The sequence below is a fragment of the Nerophis ophidion genome, linkage group LG21, assembly GCF_033978795.1.
Source record: "Nerophis ophidion isolate RoL-2023_Sa linkage group LG21, RoL_Noph_v1.0, whole genome shotgun sequence".
Taxonomy (NCBI): domain Eukaryota; kingdom Metazoa; phylum Chordata; class Actinopteri; order Syngnathiformes; family Syngnathidae; genus Nerophis; species Nerophis ophidion.
This window is the reverse complement of record NC_084631.1, coordinates 25,868,589-25,894,582: the sequence shown is the minus strand read 5'-3', so window position 1 is coordinate 25,894,582 and position 25,994 is coordinate 25,868,589. Positions and strand designations below refer to the sequence as shown.

The following is a 25,994-nucleotide window of genomic DNA, read 5'->3' as shown; positions in this document are numbered from 1 at the left end:
AAACCTATATTATATGTAGTGGGCTGTTTTAGGGAATTTTTGATCAAATTATCCGTAGTAGCAATATTAATAATGTTGTGTTTATTATGCCCAGTGCATTCAGTATAATTACGACCATATCTAGGAATTGATACGACGGGAATGTTCCGATTGTTTGATTGTTGCTTTGATAAACTGCACGCATCATGGTTAGCCTCCTCGGTAGAACACATGTCCAACTCTGAAACACTCAAAGCAGAAAAAACTTGTTCTAATTTAACTGACTCCTTACCCAGACCAGTAGTCTCGCATCCCTTATTTAAATCCGTCTTCAGGGTGGAGGGAAGTGGTGTTCTGTGGGGATTAGCCTTCTGCTTTGTTTTTAGCCCCGCTCGACATCCGCGTTTCCGATCACACCGCTGGCGTCTGCTCCGTAGACGGCCCCCGCTGCTACTAGACTCCCCTGCTTCACAGGCCGCTGGATGTAGCCGCCGATGTATCCCCATGCTAGTTAGCATGTTTAGCACGCCCGCGTCTATCAGTCCAAAACGGCCCGATGTGTCCATATCCAGAAGTGTCTGGCGGTCGTACGTGATCACGGAGTGACCACGATGCGAGCCAGCCATGAAGTCTGCAGAACTGTCCGGCATTTCCGCCAAATGTTCCATCTTTAGCAAGAGCACCGCAGTGTCGCAGCCCGTCCGGGCGCCGCCATCTTGCCAAAATATATACACATATACGTATATGTATATATACACACATACATATATATATACTGTATATATATATACATAAATATATAAACATACATACATGTATATATACATACATACATACATATATATATATAAATATATATATATATATAAAATACATACATATATATACACATACATATATACATATATATACATACATATATATATATAAATATATAAAACACATACATACATATACACATACATATATACATACATACATATATATATAAATATATATATAAAATACATACATACATATATATATATACATACTGTACATACGTATGTATATATATATATATATATATATATGTATATATATATATATATATATATATATATATATATATATATATATATACTGGACTGTGCAATCTACTAATAAAAGTTTCAATCAATCAATCAATCAATCAAGTAAGCTCCCAGGTCTATGGTGGGCGAGACACTTTTTTTGATTTATTAACTAAATCCTGACAGTGTCCAACAAAGACAATGTATCAAAACATTTTTTGTCTTCCTTTTTGGTCTTCACCCAACAATTCGGAAAAAAATAAAAAATACTTTTCCCCTTGTTTGGTTAAAAATCTAAATATTTGCACAGGCAGTACATGTTATTTGAAAGTATATACCGTATTTTTCGTATCATAAATCAGTTTTTTTCATAGTTTGAACTTATGTGCGACTTATGTGTGAAATTATTAACACATTACTGTAAAATATCAAATAATATTATGTATCCCATTCACGTAAGAGACTCAACATATATCAGCAATCGTGACACACACACACACACACACACACACACACACACACACACACACACACACACACACACACACACACACACACACACACACACGTCAACCAATAAAAATTTGGCGGGGGCGGGTCATGGCGGAAGTGCATTGTGAAAAAAAAAACGATGATACCTGCTACTACTTGTGTACCTATGAAAATTGATCATTTCCACATTGGCGGTAAACACTTATAAAAACTGAGAAGAGCTGAACAAAAATGGCACCGAAAAGGAAATCATACACTGCAGCTTACAAGCTGAAAGTAGTGAAATATGCAGCAGAAAACGGCAATCGAGCAGCAGAAAAAAAGTTTGGAGTATCAAATACAAACCCTGTTTCCATATGAGTTGGTAAATTGTGTTAGATGTAAATATAAACGGAATACAATGATTTGCAAATCCTTTTCAACCCATATTTAGTTGAATGCACTACAAAGACAACATATTTGATGTTCAAACTGATTAACATTTTTATTTTTTACAAACAATCATTAACTTTAGAATTTGATGCCAGCAACACGTGACAAAGAAGTTGAAAAGGTGGCAATAAATACTGATAAAGTTGACGAATGCTCATCAAACACTTATATGGAACATCCCACAGGTGTGCAGGCTAATTGGGAACAGGTGGGTGCCATGATTGGGTATAAAAGCAGCTTCCATGAAATGCTAAGTAAATCACAAACAAGGATGGGGCGAGGTACACCACTTTGTAAGCAAATTGTCGAACAGTTTTTGAACAACATTTCTCAACGAGCTATTGCAAGGAATTTAGGGATTTTACCATCTACGGTCCGTAAAATCATCAAAAGGTTCAGAGAATCTGGAGAAATCACTGCACGTAAGCGATGATTTTACGGATCTTTGGTCCCTCATGTGGTACTGCATCAAAAAACGACATCAGTGTGTAAAGGATATCACCACATGGGCTCAGGAACACTTCTTAAAACCACTGTCAGTAACTCCAGTTGGTCGCTACATCTGTAAGTGCAAGTTAAAACTCTACTATGCAAAGGCAAACATATTTATCAACAACACCCTGAAACGCCGCCGGCTTCGCTGGGCCCGAGCTCATCTAAAGATGGACTGATGCAAAGTGGAAAAGTGTTCTGTGGTCTGACGAGTCCATATTTCAAATTATATTTGGAAACTGTGGACGTGGTGTCCTCCGGAACAAAGAGGAAAATAACCATTTGGATTGTTATAGGCGCAAAGTTGAAAAGCCAGCATCTGTGATGGTATGGAGGTGTATTAGTGCCCAAGGCATGGGTAACTTACACATCTGTGAAGGCACCATTAATGCTGAAAGGTCCATACAGGTTTTGGAGCAACATATGTTGTCATCTAAGCGCCGTTATCATGGACGCCCCTGGTTATTTCAGCAAGACAATGCCAAGGCACGTGTTACAACAGCGTGGCTTTGTAGTAAAAGAGTGCGGGTACTTTCCTGGTCCGCCTGCAGTCCAGACCTGTCTCCCATCGAAAATGTGTGGCGCATTATGAAGTGTAAAATACGACAGCGGAGACCCCGGACTGTTGAACGACTGAAGCTCTACATAAAACAAGAATGGGAAAGAATTCCACTTTCAAAGCTTCAACAATTAGTTTCCTCAGTTCCCAAACGTTTATTGAGTGTTGTTAAAAGAAAAGGTGATGTAACACAGTGGTGAACATGCCCTTTCCCAACTACTTTGGCACGTGTTGCAGCCATGAAATTCTAAGTTATTTATTATTTTCAAAAAGAATAAAGTTTATGAGTTTGAACATCAAATATCTTGTCTTTGTAGAATATTCAACTGAATATGGGTTGAAAAGGATTTGCAAATCTTTCTATTCCGTTTATATTTACATCTAACACGATTTCTCAACTTATATGGAAACAGGGTTTTGTACATTTCCCCCCAAAAATGTGACTTATATATGTTTTTATCCTTCTTTATTATGCTTTTTCATCCGGTGCGATTTATACTCCGGAGCGATTTAAAATCCGAAAAATACGGTAATGATATTAATACGAATATTAACAAGCGTTCAAAGAGGACAACAGACTAGACATGAAGGCAGATTATCTTTTAATAAAACCAAAAAAATATTACACGACATCAACCAAGAATGACAACAGGGCATATAAAAGTAGATCATGTCTGCAAAAATAGGGCTTCAATATGAATATTTACACTGTAAAGCAAGGAAGGGAGCACCTGGGCGAGAAAGGCACTCAAACAATCAGGAGCATCATGTCAATTTAATATCATTATTATTTTTTTAAGAGCCAGAATCCTCTCTCTGGCGCCGTGATGCCTCAGCCAATCAGGAAGCTTCATAGCAACCGGCGCCTAACCAAAGGTCACTGGACGCTTTGACCCGGAAAATCGGAATATTCACACAATGTTTTGAAAAGTTGGGACCTGACACAGTTGTAAATGAAAAAGAATGGTAATAAAAAATAACTTTACCCCGAGTGACACAAAGTCTGCAACGTTCACGGACGTTTGAGGCGTAATCAGCTCGTGTTAGCTGAAGCGCGCTAACACGACTTACTTGGCTAGCTAACGTCAACCTCGCACTTTTTCCACTTGGAAAGCATTAAAACAGAAAAATAAATCAGGTTTTTTTTTTTTTTCTTTTTAAACATTTGCATCCACTTGCATACTTGCCAACCCTTCCGGAATTCCCGGCAGACTCCCGAAATTCAGCGCCTCTCCCGAAAACCTCCCGGGACAAATTTTCTCCAGAAAATCTCCCGAAATTCGGGCGGAGCTGGAGGCCACGCCCCCCTCCAGCTCCATGCGGACCTGAGTGAGGACAGCCTGTTTTCACGTCCGCTTACCCACAATATAAACAGCTTCTCTGCCCAATGACGTTATAACTGTAGAGCGATCGAGGGCGAGTTCTTGGTTTCTTATGTGGGTTTATTGTTAGGCCGTTGCATTAACGTCCTCCCAGCGCGGTAACAACACACAACAACAGCAGTCACGTTTTCGTCCACAGTTAAGCAGTTTGTCTGCCGTAAACAGCAATGCTGTGACACTTTTAAACAGGACAATACTGCCATCTACTCTACATGCATATGGTTAGAAAAATAGTGACAGAGAATAGAACAAGGATGGACAATTCAACCCTCAACTCAACAATGAATAGATGGGTGTTATGTGTGTGTATATGTGTAAATAAATGAACACTGACATTCAAGTATACATATATATATATATATATATATATATATATATATATATATATATATATATATATATAGCTAGAATTCACTGAAAGTCAAGTATTTCTTATATATAAATATATATACTGTATATATATATAAATGAAATACTTGACTTGGTGAATTGTAGCTGTAAATATACTCCTCCCCTCTTAACCATGCCCCGCCCAGCCACGCCCCCCTACCCACCCTGACCACGCCCCCCCAAACCCCACCTCCCGAAATCGGAGGTCGCAAGGTTGGCAAGTATGTCCACTTGTGCCATGCCAACAGTCGCTAACATCAATTTAAAATAAAACCAACCGTCTTTTTGCAACTTATTTCAATTGCTATTATTAGGTAACCAACGTGTGCGCATTGCATACTTAATGTGCTAAAAGTGGAATAAAACGCCGAAAAGTCACTTTGAAAGCACCGTTGTGCTAAGCTAACAATTAGCATTAAGACAATGGTGGTTTAAATTTAGCACCAATAAAGTTGTTTAGATTTTTTGCACATAAAGCTAATGTTAGCCGCGCTCATGCCAGCTAACACTGGGCTAATAATAGCAACTTTTTTCAAAAAGCCCTTTTAACGAACAAACATATTTGTCAAATAAAAGCTAGTGTATGAGGAAATTATAGGCGATATTAAAACACTTAGTTAAATGAAATAGAACGACGTGGGATGTTTATTTTGCTTTTTTTTTTTTTTTTTTTTCCTGTGACGTACGTTAAAGTCCATGCTAACGTAAACACAATATTGAAGGAAAATATAGAAACTAATAACTTACATGAGACGTTTCAGTGTTTTGGGACTGACAAATGTTTTTGTCGCCATGGAAACGTCATCATCATGACATCACCCTTTGAGACATTTCCCAAAGTGTGGATTGAGTTGTGAAGACTTGGAAAAAAAACAACTATTCTTCCTCCAGTGGTGAATCCGGGATGCTTGCCAGATGTCGGTCACGTCAGGACTTCTTTTCTAATACTGAACAAGTGATGACGTACAAAATACAATTAAATAAGAGCATCGCATACACACTAAAATATTACATTCATAACAATAAAAGCGTCACATAATTCCGGTGAAATAAATGCAACATAAGGAAAAATTAAATACAATATTAACAAAATGAGGTAAAAAAAATTATTAAAAAAATATACATTTAGCAAGAGCAATGGAAGAACCCTTAGGTATTAAATAAAATACATTTGGAAAACAAAGCAGAAAAGAGAACAAATGAAAAGTACTCTGAGATATACTAGTTCTAGCTATTATGCTGTTCTAGTATTTATTTTCATTTATTTTAATTATGTTTTTATTTTTTTTTAACACACTGTAGCACTTTGAGGTTGTTTACTCAATGTAAAGTGCCGTTTACAAATAAAATCTATTACTATTATTATTATTATTATAATTACAAAGGAGAAATACATTATAAAAAAGGGAGATGATGAAATTAAAATAAAAATGACATGAAAAAATGGATGAAATAAATTAAAATTAAAACAATGGATTAAGAAAAAAATACACACCAAAAAAAAGGACAGAAAATATTTACAAAATTAAAAAAAATACAGAAAAATGGATGGAATACATTTAAATTTAAAAAAGGTTGTGAAATTAGAAAATGTTACCAAAATAAAACAACAGTGACGGACAAAATGAATTCAATGAAACCCAAATGAAAGTAAAGAGATCACAAAATCAGAAAAAGTTAACACAATAAAATAAAAATGGCAGAAAAAAAGGGTAAAATGAAGGCAAATATATTTTACCATGGAATTCGGAAAAAATAATAATGACAGAAAAAAGGACAATAAACGTCGTTACAATTAATCATGAAATTAGAAAAAGGTGACCAAAAAAAGAAAAAATGGATTAAATAAGTGTAAATAAAATTTACCGTGGAATTTGAACAAGTTAAAATGACAGAAAAAAGGGATAAAACCAATTAGAATAAAAAAAAGACAATGGGATTACAAAAAAGTTACAATAAAATAACAATCACAGAAAAATGTATCAAATAAATGTAAACAAAAAGTTAACAAAATTTAAAAAATAAAAACCAATGAGAAAAAAATGGATAGAATAAATTGTACATATACAGGAATTAGAAAAGTTAACAAAATAAAAATGACAGAAAAATGGAACAAAAAAATGTAAATAACATTTACCATGGAATTATAAAAAGGTAAAGTAAAATAAAAATGACAGAAAAAAATGGATGAAATAAATTTTAATAGACAATAAAATGAGAAAAAACGTCAACAAAGTAAAATAAAAATGACAGAAAATGGATAAAATAAATTAGAATAAAAAAAAAAAGAGGTCATTAAATGAGAAGTTGATATACGAGGAGATAAAGTAGGAGTTAAAAGTCCACATTACCTGTCATCAAAAGAGCGTTCGGACTAGTCTCCTCCCCTTGGCTTTGATTCGAGGATAAGTGGCGCTCGTCTCTGATTGGCTGATTGATGGCGAGCCGAGGGGCGTGTTTGCGTCTTTCCTTCTCAGCAGGAAGTCCACGCTGGACGACGTCATGGCGTAAAAGACGTTTCCTGTGGCGGGGATGATGAGCTCTGAGGGAGGAAGACATCATCATTATTATTATTATTATTATTATTATTATTAGTCAGCGTGGAGACAACATTATTATTATTATTAATATTATTATTATTATTATCATATGCCAGCATGGAGAAAACATTATTATTATTATTAATATTATTATTATTATATGTCAGCGTGGAGAAAACATTATTATTTTTATTATTAGTATTATTATTATTATTATCATTATTTGTCAGCCTGGAGACGATGCTCACCTTTCCCTTCAGGCAGGAGTTGGATCAGCTCATATCTGGACGCCTGCTTGGGGTCCTGATTGTGCTTCTCCAGGGCGGCGCTGACGGCGGTGGGTGTCTTGTCATTGCTGGTGACCTGTGAGAAGAGCGATGAGCTTTGATTGACTGATTGATTGAAACTTTTATTAGTAGATTGCACAGTACAGTACATATTCCATACAATTGACCACTAAATGGTAACACCTGAATACGTTTTTCAACTTGTTTAAGTCGGGGTCCACGTAAATCAATTCACGGTAAGCAGAGGTGCACTTAGCACGCTCCGCAGGATGCTCACCAGGATGCTCCTGTACAGGTTCCCATCCTGCAGGTCCATGCCGATCCTGATGATGCGCATGTCGGGCCCCGAGCCCTTAGCGCCGTTGGCCGGGGTGTTGCCGCAGGAGGCGGAGCGGCGGTGAGATTTGGGCGGCGTGCTGGGAGCCGGCGGGGCGGTGGAGGAGGCGTCACCGACGGGAGGCGACGTGTCCACGTCCAAGCAGGACACGGACGGAGACTTCATGTGCTGACGTCAAAAATAGGTTTAGGGTCAGTTTCTACTTAATAGTCTTTCTGCATGAATGAGGACTTGAATGAGAATATTCTCATGTCAAAATCAAAATCACCCCCAACGTTTGTACTACATTTTTTTGGTGTGTATTATATTTTGTATGTTAAAGTCTTACCATTCATAACCAGCTCCATGAAACGTCAATAACATAAAAACGATAAAATGTTAACATAACATCTTTAACATAAACATAACGTTAGTAATATGAAAACTATAAGACGTTAACATCCATCCATCCATTTTCTACCGCTTATTCCCTTTGGGGCCGCAGGGGGTGCTGGTGACTGATCGACTTTATCACTAAGTTTAGTGATAAACTTAAAATTAGACAAACTTTATTGATCCACAAGGGAAATTCTTCCATACTGTTGCTCAGTTTCAAAGGATGGAAAGGATAGTGCAAGTGTTAAGTAGACTAAAAATGTACCAGAGTAGCAATATAAAATATAACTCATATGCAATATTGACAAATTATATATACAGGATATAATATATACATATACATACATATATACAAATTATATATACAGGATATATATATATATATATCTTGTATATATAATTTTTTTAAATTGCATATAGTTTATATTTTTTAGTTTCAAGGGATGGAAAGGATAATGCAGGTATTAAGTAGACTAAAAATGTACCATAGTAGCAATATAAAATATAACCTATATGCGATATTAACAAAATTATATATACAGGATATATATATGTATGTATATATATATATATATATATGTATATATAGACACACACAACCATATATATATATATATATATATATATGTGTATATATATGTATATATATATATATACACATATATATATACATATATATATACATACATATATATACATATGTATATATATATATATATAAAGATGTATACATATATACATACATATGTATATATATATATACATCCATCCATCCATTTTCTACCGCTTATTCCCTTTCGGGGTCGCGGGGGGCGCTGGCGCCTATCTCAGCTACAATCGGGCGGAAGGCAGGGTACACCCTGGACAAGTCGCCACCTCATCGCAGGGCCAACACAGATAGACGGACAACATTCACACTCACATTCACACACTAGGGCCAATTTAGTGTTGCCAATCAACCTATCCCCAGGTGCATGTCTTTGGAGGTGGGAGGAAGCCGGAGTACCCGGAGGGAACCCACGCATTCACGGGGAGAACATGCAAACTCCACACAGAAAGATCCCGGGCCTGGATTTGAACCCAGGACTGCAGGAACTTCGTATTGTGAGGCAGACGCACTAACCCCTCTGCCACCGTGAAGCCGTGAAATTTTTTGAATATGAAAAATCATTTTGAAGTTAAAATCAAAAGTTACAGTACCAATGATCGTCACACACACACACACACACACACGCACACTAGGTGTGGTGAAATTTGTCCTATACATTTGACCCATCCCCTTGTTCCATCCCTGTGAGGTAAGTGGAGCAGTGAGCAGCAGCAGTGGCCGCGCCCGGGAATCATTTTTGGGTATTTAACCCCCAAATTCCAACCCTTGATGCTGACTGCCAAGCAGGGAGGTAATGGGTCCCATTTTTTATAGTCTTTGAACTCACGACCTACCGATCTCAGGGAGGACACTCTAACCACTAGGCAACTGAGTAGGTTTTAAATTGTGATTATTATTATTATTTTTTTTTGTAAAAATGTTTTCAAGTATTTTTTTTTTCCAAGCCCTATTCCAACGTGTTACCTTTGTGAGTTTGGACAGCAGGTTGTTGACGGGGGTGGAGAAGTCAAAGAGGCCCTCAGAGTCGGCGGACAGACTGTTCCTGGAAGAACTCAGACTGAAAACCATAAATCATCAATAAATCATTCATGTGTTCACCTTCCGGAAGTTCTGCACTGCTTACTCGGGACACTGCGTGACGATGACAGTCGGGGTGGGGCCTCGAGGGCCCGCCTCACTGAGCGCTTCGATCTCGTTGGACAGTCTGTAACTAAAAGTTGACGTGGATTAAATAGTGCAAATTTGTTACTCTTACAGGGGCAAAATAGTTCATAGAGTGAGCTTGTCGTCATCAGAACACTCAAAATACGGCGATAAATAATCCTTTAGCGTCCACAATGTGATTTATTCTAACTGAAACTGTTATATTTCTATTTAGCACGTCTGCAAACTGGCACAGTTACGCACAAACGGCAGGGGAAAAGGAGGCAAAGACAGACAATGAGTCCGAGTGCGTGTCCACATATTTGAAATGTCCACCCATTCATTTTCTACCGCTTGTCCCTTTTGAGATCACAGGGGGTGCTAGAGCCTATCTCAGCTGTATTCGGGCGGGGGCAGTGTACACCCTGGACAAGTCGCCACCTCATCACAGGGCCAACACAAATAGACAACATTCACACTCACATTCACACACGAGGGCCAATTTAGTGTTGCCAATCAACGTTCCATCCATCCATTTTCTACCGCTTATTCCCTTTTGGGGTTGCGGGGGGCGCTGGCGCTTATCTCAGCTACAATTTGGCGGAAGGCGGGGTACACCCTGGACAAGTCGCCACCTCATCACAGGGCCAACACAAATAGACAAAATTCACACTCACATTCACACACGAGGGCCAATTTACTGTTGCCAATCAACCTTCCATCCATCCATTTTCTACCGCTTATTCCCTTTTGGGGTTTCGGGGGGCGCTGGCGCTTATCTCAGCTACAATTTGGCGGAAGGCGGGGTACACCCTGGACAAGTCGCCACCTCATCACAGGGCCAACACAAATAGAAAACATTCACACTCACATTCACACACGAGGGCCAATTTAGTGTTGCCAATCAACCTTCCATCCATCCATTTTCTACCGCTTATTCCCTTTTGGGGTTGCGGGGGGCGCTGGCGCTTATCTCAGCTACAATTTGGCGGAAGGCGGGGTACACCCTGGACAAGTCGCCATCTCATCACAGGGCCAACACAAATAGACAACATTCACACTCACATTCACACACGAGGGCCAATTTAGTATTGCCAATCAACCTAATGTCATAAATAAAAATAATAGACATATTTCCTATTCAGTAATATCATTTATATAACAAACTACATTCATGCTTTAGTGCTGCCAACATTTTTTTTTTTAATGGTGTTCTTTGTTTTTAGACAGGAAATATACCATGAAAGAATATTTCCTATATGAAAAAAATTGTCACCATATATTTTCTCGCTTCTGGATCATTCCAAGTGCACTATAACATCCCACTGTTCCTAGAATTTAAAAAAAAAATAGATTTTAGATTTTTTTTTAAATAATTTAAGAACCGTAACAAATAAGAATCGCGATTAATCTGAATTTTTTTTTTTTTTTACACCCCTAGTACACAGTCTTGGTAGATCACCCACAACACACCCATTAATACTACATGCCAGATTTGGACAGTATGCTAAAAAATCAAATACTTTTGACAAATATCAGTACTTTTTTTTTCATGGACATGATGGCCCATTGCTGGTAATATGAGCCAAGGTGCAGAGGAGTCAACACACACAGAGCGCTTGCAAGCGAAAACAGTGTGGAGAACGGACATTTTTTTGGCTTCAAAACTAACAACAAAGGTGTAGCTATAAACACTCTTTGGAATCTCTTATTTAAAACAAAAACGAGTTAACAGTTAACATCCCTCCACATTGTTTTAGCTACTTCTAAATCACTAATCCTCGCCTTAATAGCAACAAAAAAAACACAAACATTTTCACAAGTATCATCCCTGCAGGACGAGGAATAGCTAAACATGCTTCATTACACACCGTAGGAGTATACAATAGCTAACCGCTAACAACATGCTAGCGCTCCTGAATGTAAACAAATGGATGGACCTATGCAAATATCCAATGTAACGATACCAAGAACACGAGTCGATACTACAACAATTACATCCATTTTTCTTATTATCACCAAATATTTTGTCTATTTTATTGTTTATATACCCATGAAGCACGTCCCTGATCGTGTAATTACTTGGTATCGGATCGATACCAAAATGTGTTGTATCTGCCAAAACTTATGTAACGAATCAAACAACAGAAGAATAAGTGATTAGTACATTTCAACAGAAGTGTAGATAGAACATGTTACAAAAGAAAGTATGCAGATAATAACAGTAAATGAAGAAATAGATTAATAACTCATCATCATGTTGACAAAACAATAGAATATGAGATGACAAAATCCCAGCAGAAACAAGACATTGAAACAACGTTGAAAACTTGCTGAATGAGGTCCTGATGTTGAGCAACTCAAACATAAAGTTGAAACAATATGCTTTTTGACGACGTTTAATCAATGTTAGTTTCTGACGTTGACTTGACCATTGAATTTTGGTAATTTTCCCAACCAATATTCTACAACACAAATACGTTGAAACAACATGCTTTTTGACTACGTTTATTCAATGTTGGGTTTTTACATTGACCTGACCATTACATTTTGGTCATTTTCCAACCAATATTCTACAACAAAATTACAACGTTGAAACAACATGCTTTTTGACTATGTTTATTCAATGTTGGGTTTTGACATTGATCTGAGCATTGAATTGTAGTCATTTTCCAACCAATATTCTTCAACACATACATATATGTTGAAACAACATGCTTTTTGACAACGTTTAATCAATGTTGGTTTCTGACGTTGACTTGACCATCGAATTTTTGGTAATTTTCCCAACCAAATATTCTACAACACAAACACGTTGAAACAACATGCTTTTTGATGTTTATTCAATGTCGGGTTTTGACGTTGACCTGACCATTGAATTTTGGTCATTTTCCAAACCAATATTCTACAACACAAATACAACGTTAAAACAACATGCTTTTTGACAACGTTTAATCAATGTAGAGTTGTGACGTTGATTTGACCTTTGAAATTTGGTCATTTTCCAACCAATATTCTACAACACAAATACAACGTTGAAACAACATGCTTTTTGACGACATTTATTCAATGTTGGGTTTTTACGTTGACCTGACCATTGAATTTTGGTCATTTTCCCAACCAATATTCTACAACACAAATACAACGTTGAAACAACATGCTTTTTGACAACGTTTATTCAATGTTGGGTTTTTACGTTGACCTGACCATTGAATTTTGGTCATTTTCCCAACCAATATTCTACAACACAAATACAACGTTGAAACAACATGCTTTTTGACAACGTTTAATCAATGTAGGGTTGTGACGTTGATTTGACCTTTTGAAATTTGGTAATTTTCCAACCAATATACAACGTTGAAACAACATGCTTTTTGATGATGTTTATTCAATGTTGGGTTTTTACGTTGACCTGACCATTAAATTTTGGTCATTTTCCCAACCAACAACAACATCAACGTCTCAATTTACAAACACAACTATTTTGCTACAATGTTTCAAAGTCAGTTTTAAAGGACAAGTATGTATAATCAATGTTCCATCAATGTCTTGTGCCTGCTGGAAAGTTGTCTAAAATGTTCACTATCTTATTTCATGCATACATTATTCTTTGATTGCAATAAAAAAACAAACATATGTTAAATGTATCATAATATGTTAAGTTAAAAATAAAGTCAATAATGACATGTTTGTCTGTATTTTGAAAAGTATCAAAGTATATTTATTGGGAGAATACCAATACACACAATGTATGGAGTGTTCTACTTTACAGGATTTTCATATATACAGTATATATATATATATATATATATATATATATATATATATATATATATATATATATATATATATATATATATATATATATACTGTATATATTATATTTATATAGCGCTTTTCTCAAGTGACTCAAAGCGCTTTACATAGTGACACCCAATATCTAAGTTACATTTAAACCAGTGTGAGTGGCACTGGGAGCAGGTGGGTAAAGTGTCTTGCCCAAGGACACAACGGCAGTAACTAGGTTGGCACAATCGGGAATCGAACCTGCAACCCTCAAGTTGCTGGCACGGCCACTCTACCAACCGAGCTATATATATATATATATATATATATATACATATAGTAGGGCTGCGAATCTTTGGGTGTACCACGATTCGATTCAATATCGATTCTTGGGGTCGGGATTCGATTATAAATCGATTTTTTCGATTCAACGCGATTCTCGATTCAAAAACGATATTTTTCTGATTCAAAAACCATTCTCTATTCATTCAATACATAGGATTTCAGCAGGATCTACCCCAGGCTGCTGCCATGCTAGCAGAGTAGTAGATTTTTTAAAAAAGATTTTATAATTGTAAAGGACAATGTTTTATCAACTGATTGCAATAATGTAAATTTGTTTTAACTATTAAACGAACCAAAAATATGACTTATTTTATCTGTGTGAAAATATTGGACACAGTGTGTTGTCAAGCTTATGAGATGCGATGCACTATTGACACAATCGTTATTTTTTTTTTTTTTTTTATAAATGTCTAATGATAATGTCAATTAGGGATTTTTAATCACTGCTATGCTCAAATTATAACTAATATTGATACAGTTGTTGATAATATTAATTTTTGTTTCACTACTTTTGGTTTGTTCTGTGTCGTGTTTGTGTCTCCTCAATTGCTCTGTTTAATGCAGTTCTGAGAGTTGCTGGGTCAGGTTTGGTTTTGGAATTGGATTGCATTGTTATGGTATTGCTGTGTAGTGGTTTGTTAGATTGATAAAAAAAATAATTAAAAAAATTGATTTTTTTAGAAATGAAAATCGATTCTGAATCGCACAACGTGAGAATCGCGATTCAAATTCTAATCGATTTTTTCCCCACACCCCTAATACATATATATATACACACATATATCATGTTTATGACTGTGGCAGAGTAAAACACTCCATCAATAGTTGGCACCAAGTTCTTCACACATGATATGAATGTTGAGTACCTTTGCTCCTCAGCTAGCGTGGGCACGCTGTGGTACCAACGCAGGAAGGCCTCGTCCTTGGCGAACACACAGTTTTTGCAAGACAACTGCAGGAGTCGAATTTGAGCTAAAACCTCAAATTCCTGACAAAAAAACAGAAAGGTTACAAGTTATCAAGTGTCAATTCCTCACTTGACTATTGCCTTTATATATCTATATATATATATATATATATATATATATATATATATCTATATATATATATATATATATATATATATATATATATATATATATATGTGTGTGAGTATATATATATATATATATTTTTAAAGATTTTTTTAACAGAATTGCAGTCTTGCTCTTTTGGAAGATGGCGCAACTCCAGCGTTATTGGGCTTTCTTCCACTTGGACTACAGGATCAGCTGACAAGTTTCGGGTGTCCCGTGAAAAATCGTACGTTTCGCGTTATGGAATTACACCTGTGCCTAATGTTGTGACCAATGTGTGTCAATCACCATCACCATGGCGACGTACTTACCCGCCTTCTTTTGTCGAAGTTGATATAGCCGTTCTGCAAAAGAACGAGGGAAGACAGAATCAAATGTATCGCCTTCTCGGGCACCACATGATTCGATTTGATTCTTAAGGTGTAACAATTCGATTCAAAATTGATTGGGTTCAAAATCAATACTTTTTTAATAAAATTGGGTGCCAGTTCTATGATTCACTACATACCTTCATAAAATAGATAAACAACTGTTATAAATGTCTATATTACTTAAAAGAAAACTTTTAATAAAGTGGCTGGACAGAAAAAAATAATGATTTTTTGAATCGATTAAGAATCGTTTGATCAGAATCGCGATTCATGCAAAAATCTTTTTTTTTTGAGCCCCCTATTGCCTGAGATGGACAAACTTACATCCAGCCGGTCTTTGACCGCCGTGTCCAACATGGTGAGGTCGGTGAGGAAGATCCCCAGGTAGGGCACGGTGCCCTGGGCGCTGGACTGCGGGGACAGGGACAGACTTTAGAACTTGTGGGGTCAGGTGTTGAAGCGGGCACCACTCACCCTGCTGAGCCGCTTGTCCAGGTTGGTGAACTTGGATGTGCCTTCCTGCGGGGCGACACAAGCAAGGGGGGACATTTTACAGCGCCGGTGTCAAATGGGAAAGTTTCACTCCTACTTCCGTGACGACCTCCTAAAAATGTTGTAATCACTCAGAAATATGAAACAGCTAAAATGCGGCAAACATGGATAAGTGTGGAGAGTGTTTGTATTTTTCCCATCATGCTTTGTAAGGGATTTAAATGGGTGTCATTTAGAATTTGTTTTACAATATCCACAAATTGTGTTATATCGCATCATGTGGGGCCAAGTCTATTTTATTTTTGCAACATGACTAGGGAAGGTTGTTTACATTAGGCCATTTAAGTAAATGGTGTGTTTTTGATTCATTCAAAACATAAGTAGTCCCAGGCCTGGATAATTCCTGGTGTCCACACGATGGCGATAAAGCAACAGGATGAAATATTAACTATGAAAATGATTAGAAATCTCCCCGCAGCAAGATTCCTTATTAAACTCATAGCGTCTCGCGGGCCAATTAAGACGCCGGCTGGCCGCACATGGTTGGGATTAACTTTACATTAACAATACAATTTGCCTCATTGGCTGTACAGGACGGATAAAAAAAAAAAAAAAAAAAAAAAAAAAAAAGATGAAGTCGATTTTTTTTTCTAGTCGATTAAGAATCGTTACAAAAAAGAATCGCGATTAATCTAAAAATAGATTTTATTTGACACACCTATTATCTAATAATGTAACAAATACGGGATGTGTTCTCGTCCCTCATAAGGATTGTGAATGAATTGACAGCAAAGAATCAAACGAGACCTGCAACAATCACTCGATTAATTCCATAAGAAAATAAGCTGAGATTTATATTAATATACTCGATCATCATATACTGTATCATCATATGTTTTATCATCATATACTTGCATCATCATATACAGCATCATCACATATTTTATCATCCTATACACTATCATCAAATATCACATGACCCAAGACCTCCAATCAGCTTCTTCAGCCATCTTGTTAAGTTCAACATTTTGTTCTTTTTAGCCACAAAATTGATATTGATTTCTCCCAGACGTGATGAAAGTTGAATGGTTCATTTAAAGGGACAGTGTACACTCATAGAATGTACCAGAATTTGCCGTAAGGCTATTTGACATCTGTTGTTGCAGATTTACCTCCTTCAGGAGTTCTCTGCTCTGAGAGTAGTTGTCCTTGTCTGAGAAGATCTCGGAGAGCTCCTCGTACTTCCTGGTGGCCTCCCTGTATGAAGACAATCACATCTCACTATTCATTGTTTCAACTAAAGATGGTATTTTACTGCAATAATAAAGTATCTATTACTCTTTTTATACTTGCACTATTGCACAATATTTTTTAATATTTTAAATATATTTGTATGATTATTTTTCCAATTTATATTGCATGCAATACACTTTTGTGTGTGTGTGTGTGTGTGTATATATATATATATATATATATATATATATACATACATACACACACACTGTACGTATACATATGTATACATATACACACACACTTATATGTAAAAACATGCATTATATATATATATATATATACACATACATGTATGTATAAATATATGTATTTATTACCGTTTTTATACTTGCACTATAGGACTATTTTTAAAAAAATATTTTAAATATATTTGTATCAATATTTTTCAAACAATTATAGTAAATGCATTATACTTTTTTGTGTGTACACATATATATATATATATATATATATATACACACACACACATATATATATACAATATATGTATATATGTGTGTGAATGTGAGTGTGAATGTTGTCTGTCTATCTGTGTTGGCCCTGCGATGAGGTGGCGACTTGTCCAGGGTGTACCCCGCCTTCCGCCCGATTGTAGCTGAGATAGGCGCCAGCGCCCCCCGCGACCCCGAACGGGAATAAGCGGCAGAAAATGGATGGATGGATGGATATACACAATATATGTATACATATATATATATGTATATATATATATGTATATGTATATATATATATATATATATATATATATATATATATATGTATATATATATGTATATGTATATATATATATATATATATATACATATATATATATATATATATATATACACACACACACACACACACACACACACATGTATTTACAGATATATACTTATGCATGTATACATGTGCATATATTACTTTTTTATACTGGCACTATTGCACTATTTTTAAAATATTTAAAATATATTTGTATAAATATATATATTTCTAACATTTATATTACATGTCATATACTTTTTTGTGTGCAAAATATATACATATATATATATATATATATACATATATATATATACATGTGTGTGTATATATATATATATTATATATATATACACTGTACATATACATACAAACCCTGTTTCCATATGAGTTGGAAAATAGTGTTAGATGTAAATATAAACGGAATACAATGATTTGCAAATCATTTTCAACCCATATTCAGTTGAATATGCTACAAAGACAACATATTTGATGTTCAAACTGATAAACATTATTTTTTGTGCAAATAATCATTGACTTTAGAAACTCGTGACAAAGAAGTTGGGAAAGGTGGCAATAAATACTGATAATGTTGAGGAATGATAATCAAACACTTTTTTGGAACATCCCACAGGTGTGCAGGTTAATTGGGAACAGGTGGGTGCCATGATTGGGTATAAAAGCAGCTTCCATGAAATGCTAAGTAATTCACAAACAAAGATGGGGCGAGGGTCACCACTTTGTAAGCAAATTGTCGAACAGTTTTAGAACAACATTTCTCAACGAGCTATTGCAAGGAATTTAGGGATTTTACCATCTTCAGTCTATAAAATCATCAAAAGGTTCAGAGAATCTGGAGAAATCACTGCACGTAAGGGATGATTTTACGGATCTTTGATCCCTCATGTGGTACTGCATCAAAAAAACGACATCAGTGTGTAAAGGATATCACCACATGGGCTTAGGAACACTTCATAAAACCACTGTCAGTAACAACAGTTGGTCGCTACATCCGTAAGTGCGAAGTTAAAACTCTACTATGCAAAGCCAAACCCATTTATCAACAACACAAAGGAACGCCACCGGCTTCGCTGGGCTCGAGGTCATCTTAGATGGACTGATGAAAAGTGGAAAAGTGTTCTGTGGTCTGACGAGTCCACATTTCAAATTATATTTGTAAACTGTGGACGTGGTGTCCTCCAGAACAAAGAGGAAAATAACCATCTGGATTGTTATAGGCGCAACGTTCAAAAGCCAGCATCTGTGATGGTATGGGGGTGTATTAGTGCCCAAGGCATGGGTAATTTACACATCTGTGAAGGCACCATTAATGCTGAAAGGTCCATACAGGTTTTGGCTCAACATATGTTGTCATCCAAACAACGTTATCATGGACGCTCCTGCTTATTTTAGCAAAACAATGCCAAGCCACGTGTTACAACAGCGTGGCTTCGTAGTAAAAGAGTGCGGGTACTTTCCTGGCCCGCCTGGAGTCCAGACATGTCTCCTGTTGAAAATGTGCTGCGCATTATGAAGCGTAAAATACAACAACAAGACCCCGGACTGTTGAACAACTTAAGCTGTACATCAAGCCAGAATGGTAAGGAATTCGACTTTCAAAGCTTCAACAAATGGTTTCCTCAGTTCCCCAAACGTTTAGTGTGTGTTGTTCAAAGAAAATGTGATGTAACACAGTGGTGAACATGCCCTTTCCCAACTACTTTGGCTCGTGTTGCAGCCATGAAATTAATGAAGTTAATTATTATTTGCAAAAAAAAAAATTAAGTTTACGAGTTTGAACATCAAATAACTTGTCTTTGTAGTGCATTCAACTGAATATGGGTTGAAAAGGATTTGGAAAATCATTGTATTCTGTTTATATTTACATCTAACACAATTTCCCAACTCATATGGAAACGGGGTTTGTATATAAACACACACACACACACACACACACACACTTATGTACATACATATCTATGTATATAATACATATATGCACGCATGTATATATATATATATATATATATATACATTTGTGTATATATATATATACATATACATATATATATATATATATATATATATATATATATATATACATAAGCATATATTACTGTTTTTATACTTCCACTATTGCACTATTTCTGATATTTTTGTTATATTTCTATTATACACAGTATGATATATATTTTTAATATTTATATTATGTACATTTAACATTTTGTAAACAATAGTTACAAAAATATATATGTATTTTTAATTCCATGCATGTTAATACTATGACTACATACTATGATACAATCCAGTGTGTAGCTCAATAAAGCAATAATAACGATGCATTGCAGAGGATATGAAACCAACACAAATCGTCAACACGATTTTAGAACAACGTGACGAGTCGGAGCCACACCATGTGCAAGCAGCGGGGGGCGCTATTGCGTCCGCACAAGCAAATCGCTCCGCACTCACTTGTCCGTTTCCTGCCAGGTCCTCCTCAGCCGGTGGATGGGGTTGCTCTGCAGGGCGGACACGATGGCGTAGAGCGATGAGAAGTTCTTCCTGGCTCGACACGCCTGAGGAAAGCACGCAAGGAGTGAGGGTGGCTCGGTTATGTCTATTCAGTTACAGCGTGAGATATGTGTCTCCTGCCTCACTCGAAAGCGGAGTTTAAGTGTGGAGATAAATAATATAAATATGACTTTATCACATGGTTGCTGTGGATTCTTTTGGATGAATGACAATAACAACGATCCATAATAATGATGTTTCATTTTTTTACAAGGGAATGTGTACATTACACACATTACATGTCCATTAAACACTTTCAACAACATTTTCATGTTAAACAACATTAAAGGCCTACTGAAACCCACTACTACCGACCACACAGTCTGATAGTTTATATATCAATGATGAAATATTAACATTGCAACACATGCCAATACGGCCTTTTTAGTTTACTAAATTACAATTTTAAATTTCCCGCGACTTTTTTCTTGAAAACGTCGTGTAATGATGACGTGTACGCGTGACGTCACGGGCTGTTATGAATATGAGCGCTGCGCACACACATAGCTAAAAGTTGTCTGCTTTAACGGCATAATTACACAGTATTTTGGACATCTGTGTTGCTGAATCTTTTGCAATTTGTTCAATTAATATTGGAGAAGTCACAGTAGAAAGACGGAGTTGGGAAGCTTTAGCCTTTAGCCACACAAACACACGGTGATTCCTTGTTTAAAATTCAAGGAGGCTTTATTATGGATCACAGCGGACATGGAACCCGACTACATGTCAACCAGCAGGTTTCGGTGAGAAAATTGTGGTTAAAAAGTCGCCTCTTACCGGATATCAGCTGAGCTTGTGCCGTCCATAAAGCTGCCGTCGACTTCCCCGAGACATTGCACGTCAACACCCGGCCGTGGACGTACACTTCCGACTATCAGGTACAGTTAAACTCACTAAAACACTAGCAACACAATAGAAAGATAAGGGATTTCCAAGAATTATCTAGTAAGTCCCGCTAGACACCGACCTCTATTTAATAATACAACTTTAACATTTGACAACCAAACAATTAAACAAGGCGACACGGTAAAGAATCTGGGTATTATCTTCGACCCAACTGTCTCCTTTGAGTCACACATTAAAAGCGTTACTAAAACGGCCTTCTTTCATCTCCGTAATGTCGCTAAAATTCGCTCCATTCTGTCCACTAAAGACGCTGAGATCATTATCCATGCGTTTGTTACGTCTCGCCTCGACTACTGTAACGTATTATTTTCGGGTCTCCCCATGTCTAGCATTAAAAGATTACAGTTGGTACAAAATGCGGCTGCTAGACTTTTGACAAGAACAAGAAAGTTTGATCACATTACGCCTGTACTGGCTCACCTGCACTGGCTTCCTGTGCACTTAAGATGTGACTTTAAGGTTTTACTACTTACGTATAAAATACTACACGGTCTAGCTCCATCCTATCTTGCCGATTGTATTGTACCATATGTCCCGGCAAGAAATCTGCGTTCAAAGGACTCCGGCTTATTAGTGATTCCCAAAGCCCAAAAAAAGTCTGCGGGCTATAGAGCGTTTTCATTTCGGGCTCCAGTACTCTGGAATGCCCTCTCGGTAAAAGTTTGAGATGCTACCTCAGTAGAAGCATTTAAGTCTCACCTTAAAACTCATTTGTATACTCTAGCCTTTAAATAGACTCCCTTTTTAGACCAGTTGATCTGCCGTTTCTTCTCTTTTTCTCCTATGTCCCACTCTCCCTTGTGGAGAGGGTCCGGTCCGATCCGGTGGCCATGTACTGCTTGCCTGTGTATCGGCTGGGGACATCTCTGCGCTGCTGATCCGCCTCCGCTTGGGATGGTTTCCTGCTGGCTCCGCTGTGAACGGGACTCTTGCTGCTGTGTTGGATCCGCTTTGGACTGGACTCTCGCGACTGTGTTGAATCCATTATGGATTGAACTTTCACAGTATCATGTTAGACCCGCTCGACATCCATTGCTTTCCTCCTCTCCAAGGTTCTCATAGTCATCATTGTCACCGACGTCCCACTGGGTGTGAGTTTTCCTTGCCCTTATATGGGCCTACCGAGGATGTCGTAGTGGTTTGTGTTGTGGTTTGTGCAGCCCTTTGAGACACTAGTGATTTAGGGCTGTATAAGTAAACATTGATTGATTGATTGATTGAAATGTGTCTAAAAACATATGAATCGGTCTCAATGCAACACGATTGCAATCGCGTTTTTTTTTTTTTCTAGTCCGTCGCGTCGCTATCAATATCCTCAAACACGAATCTTTCATCCTCACTGAAATTAATGGGGAAATTGTCGTTTTCTCGGTCTGAATAGCTGTTTTTGTTAGAGGCTCCCATTAAAATCAATGTGAATATGTGAGGAGCCATCAACATGTGACGTCATCGTCTGCGACTTCCGGTAGAGGCAGGGCTTTTCTCCAGTTGCGAACTTTATCGTGGATGTTCTCTACTAAATCCTTTCGGCAAAAATATGGCAATATGGCGAAATGATCAAGTATGACACATAGAATGGACCTGCTATCCCCGTTTGAATAAGAACATCTCATTTCAGTAGGCCTTTAAATATAAATGAATAAAAAAAATGGGATAAAATAAAAACATGAAAAATTAATTAAAATGAATTTCAAAAATAATAAAAAAATTGAATAAAATAAAAAAATCTAAATTAATTAAAATAAATATTTTTAAATGAAACCATTCACCCGAATGGATGGATTTTTAAATAATAAAAAATAAAATAAAATGTTTTTTTGTTCATGTAGTGGGAAGAAAAATGCATAAAGATTGCTGCATATAATAATTTTTTCATGGTGTAGGAAAAGTGTGAAAGCACCTCTGCAACACTGATCCACTTCTCCAGGAGCCGAGCTCGCTGCTGACTGCGCAGCCTGGTGGGCCACAGGCAGGACGCCAGGACGGCGTTGGCCAGCCGGTTGAACTGGCGTACGGTGGCCCGCACGGACCAGCACGCGCCTTCCCGGCCTTTCTTGTCCCGCTGGGACCACGAGGAGCCCAGGCAGTGGTACGGCACCAGGCGCACAAACAGCTCCTGGCGGGTCGAGAGGCGGCCATTAGCATGCCGCACGCAGCAATGGCGGCCATGAACGAGCTCACCGTTTCGATGCGAGTGAGCTGCTCGGCGATGGTGGCCGAGGGGAAGCCCAGGATTCTGGTGGCTTCGAACTTGGACACATCGGGGTTCGGGCTGTGGGAGATGTGCACGTCTGCAGGGTTGAAAAACGACATTTTTATTTAGTCTTTCACTTCAAAATGGAAAGAGCAACACAACCGTTGAAATAGGAGTTTAGAACATTCATTGAGAGATCCTCTTTTACCATTAAAACACACAAAGAAACAAAATAAAAAATAACAAATAATATTAGGGTATTTAGGCTGGTATTGTCGCAATATAAAAACTTATAACTTATTTTTTTTATTTTAATAATGACTTGATGCCATACCATAAATGGAGCTTTGTGTATTGGCCGATACCGGTATTGATATCAGCAGGAATCAAAATGTACCTGTACATACTGTAAATTTCGGACTATAAGCTGCTACTTTTTTCCTACCCTTTGAAACATGCGGTTTATAAAATGGTGCGGCTAATTTATGGATGTGTTTCGCTGACAGTCCTAAAGCAAATAGTTTGGTTTAGACCGAGCTTTTAACCATACGTAGAGGTCCTGTTCTGTCTTCTAGCCGTCCATAGCATTTTCACTCAAATGGATTCTTCACTCACCACTTCAAGCAACATTTGTAAGTTTTACAATATAACCAAAACAATTATTGCCTACTAAAATTGTGGCCAATTTTTGTTTCATTTGACCACAGAACTTTCCTCCAGAAGGTTTTACCTTTTCTCCATGTGATATCAAATGAAACAAAAATTTAGCTGTTTGGCCACAATACCCAGCCATATGTTTGGAGGAGAAAAGGCGAGGCCTTTAATCCCAGGAACACCATTCCTACCGTCAAGCATGGTGGTGTTAGTATTATGTTCTGGGCCTGTTTTGCTGTCAATGGAACTGGTGCATTGCAGAGGGTAAATGGGACAATGAAAAACGAGGATTACGTCCGAATTCTTCAGGACAACCTAAAATCATCAGCCCGGCGGTTGGGTCTTGGGCGCAGTTGGGTTTTTCAACAGGACAATGACCCCAAACACACGTCAAAAGAGGTAAAGGAATGGCTAAATCAGGCTAGAATTAAGGTTTTAGAACGGCTTTCCAAAAGTCTTGACTTATATGCGTGGACAATGCTGAAGAAACAAGTCCATGTCAGAAAACCAACAAATTTAGCTGAAATGCACCAATTTTGTCAAGAGGACTGGTCCAAAATTCAAGCAGAAGCTTGCCAGAAGCTTGTGGATGGCTACCAAAAGCGCCATATTGCAGTGAAACTTGCCAAGGGACATCCATTCAAAACGATCGGTATCTGTTTCAAAAAGAACAATTTATGACTTTTTAAAACGCCGCTGTGTACATGGACGTAGGGAGAAGTACAGAGCACCAATAAACCTTAAAAGCACTGCCTTTGCGTGCCGGCCCAATCACATGATATCTACGGCTTTTCAAACACACAAGTGAATGCAACGCATACTTGGTCAACAGCCATACAGGTCACACTGAGGGTGGCCGGATAAACAACTTTAACACTGTTGGTAAATGGTAAATGGGTTGTACTTGTATAGTGCTTTTCTACCCAATCCAATCCAAACCACTTTATTTATATAGCACATTTAAACAACAATAACGTTTCCAAAGTGCTGCACAGCCATGTTAAAAACAATATTAAAAAAACAATATTATGCTCCACCAATGACTGAATAAAAACAAAAAATAAATAAATATAAAACCAATATAAAAAAAACTATACAAAAACCAATATGATTAACAACTATTTTAAGGGGTAAAATCAATTAAAACAGTAAAATATAAATCAAAGTGTATAAAAAACACAGAGGACAACAGAGGACAGAGGACCACACAACTCACCCCTTTTTAAGGAGCCCAAAGCGCTTTGACAGTATACCCACATTCACCCATTCACACACACATTCACACACTGATGGCAGGAGCTGCCACGCAAGGCGCACACCAGGCCCCATCAGGAGCAAGGGTGAAGTGTCTTGCCCAAGGACACAACGGACGTGACTAGGATGGTAGAAGGTGGGGATTGAACCAATAACCCTCAGATGGCTGGCACAGCCACTCTACCAACTTCGCCACGCCGTCCCCTGTCACAAATATGCGCCACACTGTGAACCCACA

General features: G+C 37.3%; 1 protein-coding gene across 2 annotated transcripts in view; it reads right to left on the bottom strand.

Moving 5' to 3' along the window:
* Positions 1-5,422: 5,422 nt before the first annotated feature.
* The window catches only part of rgl2 (ral guanine nucleotide dissociation stimulator-like 2), a 60,285-nt gene continuing 39,713 nt past the window's right edge, over positions 5,423-25,994 (bottom strand). For both annotated transcript variants that reach the window (XM_061882356.1, XM_061882357.1), the window contains exons 8-21: positions 23,836-23,945; positions 23,555-23,770; positions 20,650-20,753; positions 17,313-17,397; positions 16,123-16,167; positions 15,973-16,059; positions 15,589-15,621; positions 15,068-15,189; positions 10,051-10,137; positions 9,891-9,984; positions 7,883-8,110; positions 7,567-7,681; positions 7,130-7,320; positions 5,423-6,134 (exon numbers count right to left, since the gene is read on the bottom strand). In XM_061882356.1, the coding sequence (XP_061738340.1) occupies positions 7,136-7,320; positions 7,567-7,681; positions 7,883-8,110; positions 9,891-9,984; positions 10,051-10,137; positions 15,068-15,189; positions 15,589-15,621; positions 15,973-16,059; positions 16,123-16,167; positions 17,313-17,397; positions 20,650-20,753; positions 23,555-23,770; positions 23,836-23,945 (1,511 nt within the window). In that variant the 3' untranslated portion in view covers positions 5,423-6,134; positions 7,130-7,135. The remainder of the gene's footprint in view (positions 6,135-7,129; positions 7,321-7,566; positions 7,682-7,882; positions 8,111-9,890; positions 9,985-10,050; positions 10,138-15,067; positions 15,190-15,588; positions 15,622-15,972; positions 16,060-16,122; positions 16,168-17,312; positions 17,398-20,649; positions 20,754-23,554; positions 23,771-23,835; positions 23,946-25,994) is intronic.